The 5,098-nt window shown below is 42.2% G+C and overlaps 2 protein-coding genes across 2 annotated transcripts in view; both read right to left on the bottom strand.

Moving 5' to 3' along the window:
* LOC117742781 (microtubule-associated protein 11-like) overlaps positions 1-924 on the bottom strand; it is a 10,783-nt gene extending 9,859 nt beyond the window's left edge. The window contains exon 1 of the mRNA XM_034550412.1: positions 744-924. Within this exon, the coding sequence (XP_034406303.1) occupies positions 744-924 (181 nt within the window). The remainder of the gene's footprint in view (positions 1-743) is intronic.
* Positions 925-1,834: 910 nt separating this feature from the next.
* Positions 1,835-3,859, bottom strand: LOC117742778 (odorant receptor 131-2-like). The gene is made up of 2 exons (XM_034550408.1): positions 3,855-3,859; positions 1,835-2,804 (listed from the first exon to the last, which is right to left on the bottom strand). Exons 1-2 carry the CDS (start codon positions 3,857-3,859, stop codon positions 1,835-1,837), a joined length of 975 nt encoding a protein of 324 aa, XP_034406299.1.
* Positions 3,860-5,098: the final 1,239 nt, after the last annotated feature.

Below are 5,098 nucleotides of genomic sequence, written 5' to 3'. Positions count from 1 at the left end.
TATATATATATATGGATACGTCTATGGATACATATATATTTATATATATGTATATATATATGGATATGTCTATGGATACATATGTTTATATATATGTATATATATATATATGGATACGTCTATGGATACATATATATTTATATATATGTATATATATATATATATGGATATGTATATGGATACATATATATTTATATATATGTATATATATATGGATACGTCTATGGATACATATATATTTATATATATGTATATATATATGGATATGTGTATGGATACATATATATTTATATATATGTATATATATATATGTATATGTCTATGGATACATATATATTTATATATATATGTATATATATATATATATATATATGGATATGTATATGGATACATATATATTTATATATATGTATATATATATATGGATATGTATATGGATACATATATATTTATATATATATATATGTATATATATATATATATATGGATATGTCTATGGATACATATATATTTATATATATGTATATATATGGATATGTGTATGGATACATATATATTTATATATATGTATATATATATATATGTATATATATACATATATATTTATATATATGTATATATATATATATATATATATATATATGTATCCATAGACTTTGTTTCTTGATCTCACCTGCACAAGAAACATGAATATATAATAACAATAATACCCCCCCCCCCCCCCCGCCCCCCCCCCCCCTTACCGGGCCCGGGCTCCGGCGGCGTCGCCCCCGCGTCCCTGCAGCGCAGCACCAGGAGGAACCGGACCGTCTCGCCCAGGTACAGGTGGCTCCTGCGGGGCAGCGTGCGGTAGCGGGCCGGGTCCGACAGGTCGGTGATGGGCACCGCCGGGAAGTACATGAAGTACTCGCACTGCGACTCCATCATCTGCACCATGGCGACGACCGGAGGAGGACACGGTGCAGCCACCGGAGTCAGAGCCCGAGACAATGAAACGCACACGGTTCCGGTTCGCTCTTTCAAAGTAAAAGCACCGACATTGTCTGCGTCGAACAGGGGGTGGAATAAAATAGAGCATGGCGCCCCGTAGTGGCCATACTATGGTAGTGGAGACGAGGGGGTTTATTCTAGTGTTTCATTCCCCTTCTTTATGAACAAAACAATCACATATAAGAATAAGTATAACCTAATAAATACATTTCATACAGTAAATAGGTACAAACTAAACATATTTCTAAACAACAAGTACCACAAAATATTTTAAATATATATTTATATATTCTCCATCTTTATTAACAATCACAAATCTCGGCATGAAAGGTAAAATATGAGAATAATTATTACATAATAAATGTTTTTATTCAGTAAATAGGAAAACACAAAACACCGCATATTTCTAAACGTGGCAAAAATTATGACAAATAAAATAATACAATTTTGTGGGTGGTAATTGGGTATGTTCAAAGTGCTCATTAATTAATTAATTAATTTTTGCAACATAGTTGGAACTCTGTTGGGGAGTTCAACGAGTTTAATGTACATGCTTACAAATATGTAAACCCCTTGTTATGTTACAATTCACAATAAAATAAAACACATTGTGCAAAAATACAGATAAATCAAAGCACTGTTTCAGAACTAAGACACATTTATTTTACTGTATTGTAATTCTGAATTATTATTAACATGTAGACACAAAGAGAATAAATATCAGCAAGTGTTGCTAAATCAGCTGACATTTGTATTTAATAAAAATGCTTTCATTCATATTCTATGTTCAACATTTCAAACAATTCAACATTGTTTCAACATTGGCTGAATAGGTCAACGTAGTCTAGAGTGGGAGCTCAGCCTTTGGATGGCTGGACCGCTTGATTCTCCAACTCAGATGGTCCATGAGGGAGGATCTGATGGTTTTGTCTCTGATGCCATAGATGAGTGTACTCAAGCACCGGGGGAACAGGATGAGGCACACATATAGAACACTCTGGATACGCAGGATTGACATCCTGTCAGCGACTTTTATGATAGCTAAAATCAGTGCGCTGTAAATAGTTGAGGACAGACTGAGGCCCAGCTGCACCCCATGCAGCAGCAGTGTGTTACGAGCCTTTCGGGCCGAGGCGTTGTCTGTGGAGGCCGACCGGGCTGCTACCATCACCCCGATGTAGGTGGACGTGACTGCCAGGCTAGCTGATATAAACAGGAAATAGCTGTAGGCGGTGTCATAATGATTAGACATCAGGCTGAGTTTCAATTTTTCCTTGGAACAAAAGTCATTCATCAGCAGGCTCTCCAGGTCTTCAAATGGGAAATCTAACAGCAGAATAACTCGTATGAGGATATTCAGTGAACTGAAGGCCCAGACCACAATGATGGCCCCCGCTGTGTTTCTCATGGTGATGATGGCAGTGTGCCTCAGTGGGAAGCACACCGCCACATATCTCTCCAAAGACATCGCCACCAGTGTGAGAGGGGAGATTTCATTGGTGAGATCAGTGAGCATGGTGAGAACCCCACACACAGGATACGTCAGCCTGACCCTACAAGCAGACAGTAGGTACAGTAACTGGCTCAGTGCCATCTGCATAGTGTCTGCACAAAGGAGGTTAAACAGGAGAACGTAACGGGAGGTCTCACGAAACACCAGTTTACTCCTCAAGGTGAACAACATGATCGCGTTAATGAAGAGAAACACACAGCACGGCACGGTGATTGGAGCAGAAAACAACACAAGTTCCAGTATTCCCCGAAGTCCAACAATTGTGTTGGTCTGAGTTGCATTTGACATATTAATGAATCCCCTTGATATTGAGATAGAACATGAAAAGGGTTTTAACCAGACAGATAATCATTTAGAATAATCTGAAATAGCATTTAGGAACAAACAAAAGACATGAATCGTATGACATAATCAGAACACAGAAGCCCAGTCTTTAAAAGTAAAAGTCCTTCATGTTTGCAGATTCGTCTTTTGAGTTCACGTGCAAAACAGAAAAGTAATCCACATGCATTTTCTCAGATTTGACGGTGAGCATGTTGGGGTCCATGCTGGATTCCATGCGAACAGAACTGGTCTGCAGAGTTCGCTTTTCCGCGCATGTATTTTAAGGACTCAATCCTCCCACCCACGTCATGTGATAGCATCACACATACGTAGGCATGGTGACCAGATCTGGGGGAAAAACAGTGATTAGTGATGTAATCCTAATGATATTTAGTCCATGTCATTGTATTTACTATTGTAACAACAACATTTGGAAGAATTATGAGGGATTACCAAGGATTTTGTTGACAATAATTTTTATTTTAATGTTATTAATAAGGTGGCTCATAAGTGGACCTGGTACCAGAACACCTTAGGCCACAGATCAATGACCAACTGATCACCACCGGGTGGCGAGTTGGATCAGATGGCTGGAAAGACTTGGCTAGCCCAAACGTGTATTGAGAGTGAACTGGGAACGTCTGGCAGAGTATCCTGTCCGGGAGGTCTTCAACTCCCACCTCAAGAAGAACTTCTCACACATCCCGAGGGATGTTGGAGACATGGAATCAGAGAGGACCATGTTCAAAGCCTCTATTGTAGGAGCTGCGGTCGGAAGGTCATCGGTCACCCGAGAACCCGGTGGTGGACACCGAGGAGGAGGGAGGTCGACAAGCTGAAGAAGGAGGCCTTTCGGGCCTGATTGGCCCAGGGGTCTCCTGAAGCAGCTGCTGTCGTCGTCGCCGATGCTAAATCTTCGGCATGGAAAGTGTTCAAAGAGGTCATGGAGAAGGACTTTCGGTTGGCCTCAAGAAGGTTCAAGGTTGTCAAACCATCAGACGGCTCAGGAAGGGAAAGCAGGGCCTACCCCATGCTGTTTCAAAGTGTGTGGGGGGGAGGGACTGCTGACCCGAACGAGGGACATCATTGGGCAGTAGCTAGAGCACTTTGAGGAACTCCTAAACCCGTCCAACATGTCCCAGACTTGGGGTTGGTTGCATCCATATCCCTGGCGGAGGCCGCTATGGGAGTCAACAAATCTGAGATGCTGAATGCGCTGGACATTGTTGGGTCTGTCTTCGCTGACACGCCTTTTCAATGTCGCATGGGGGTAGGGAACAGTCCCCATGGACTGGCAGACCAGGGTGGTGGTTGCCATTTTCAAAAAGGGGGACATGAGAGTGTGCTCAAACTATCGTGGTATCACATTACAGCCTCCCAGGGAAAGCTTATGCCAGGGTGCCGGAAAGGACGCTCCGACCGTTTGTAAAACCTCAGATTCAAGACAAGCAGTGTGGATTTCATCCCGGTCGTGGAACAGTGAACCAGCTCTTTAGCCTCGCAAGACTACTGGAGGGGTTTGCCCAACCAGTCTGCATGGGCTTTGTGGACTTGGAGAAGGCTTTCGACCGGGTCTTTCTGTGGTTTTTGTGGTGGGTGCTGCGGGAGTATGCGGTGCTGGGCCATCCGGTCTCTGTACGCCTGCAGTAGGATCTGTGTTCATATTCTCTGCAATAAGTCAGACATGTCCCCAGTGGGTATAGGACTCTGCCAGGGCTGCTCTTTATCACTGGTCCTGTTTGTGACTTTTTTATGGACGGGATATCTTGGCGCAGCCGGGGGGCGGAGAACGTCGGGTTTGGGGGTCTCTGGATCGCCTCTCTGCTGTAAGCAGATGATGTGGTCCTGTTGGCTTCCTCGGACCGTGACCTTCAGCATTCACTGGGGCGATTTGCAGCTGAATGTGAAGCGGCGGGGATGAGAGTCAGCACCTCCAAAAAAAGAGGCCATGGTGCTACGAACAAGGTATCGGATACAAACGGCCAAAATGAGTTTCCTCCGTAGTGGTCCGTAGAATTAATATCAATAATATCATCACTAGATATTAATAACAGGCACCAACATTGTGGAGATACAATAGCAAAATGGCTTAAAATGGCTCTAAAAAATATTGAGTAATTATCAAAATGAATAATTAATCATATTGAATAACATGACTGAATATACAATAACTCACCTCAGGGCACCGCCCTGAAACCCAGTGAAAAGCCAATTAATGTAGTTTTATGGATCCCTCTCCCCGGATGGACAGAAGCAATAGATGTCATGTGT

This window comes from Cyclopterus lumpus, chromosome 14, assembly GCF_009769545.1.
Source record: "Cyclopterus lumpus isolate fCycLum1 chromosome 14, fCycLum1.pri, whole genome shotgun sequence".
NCBI lineage: Eukaryota > Metazoa > Chordata > Actinopteri > Perciformes > Cyclopteridae > Cyclopterus > Cyclopterus lumpus.
Note: the sequence above shows the minus strand (reverse complement) of the source record. Positions and strands in the feature narration are given on the sequence as shown.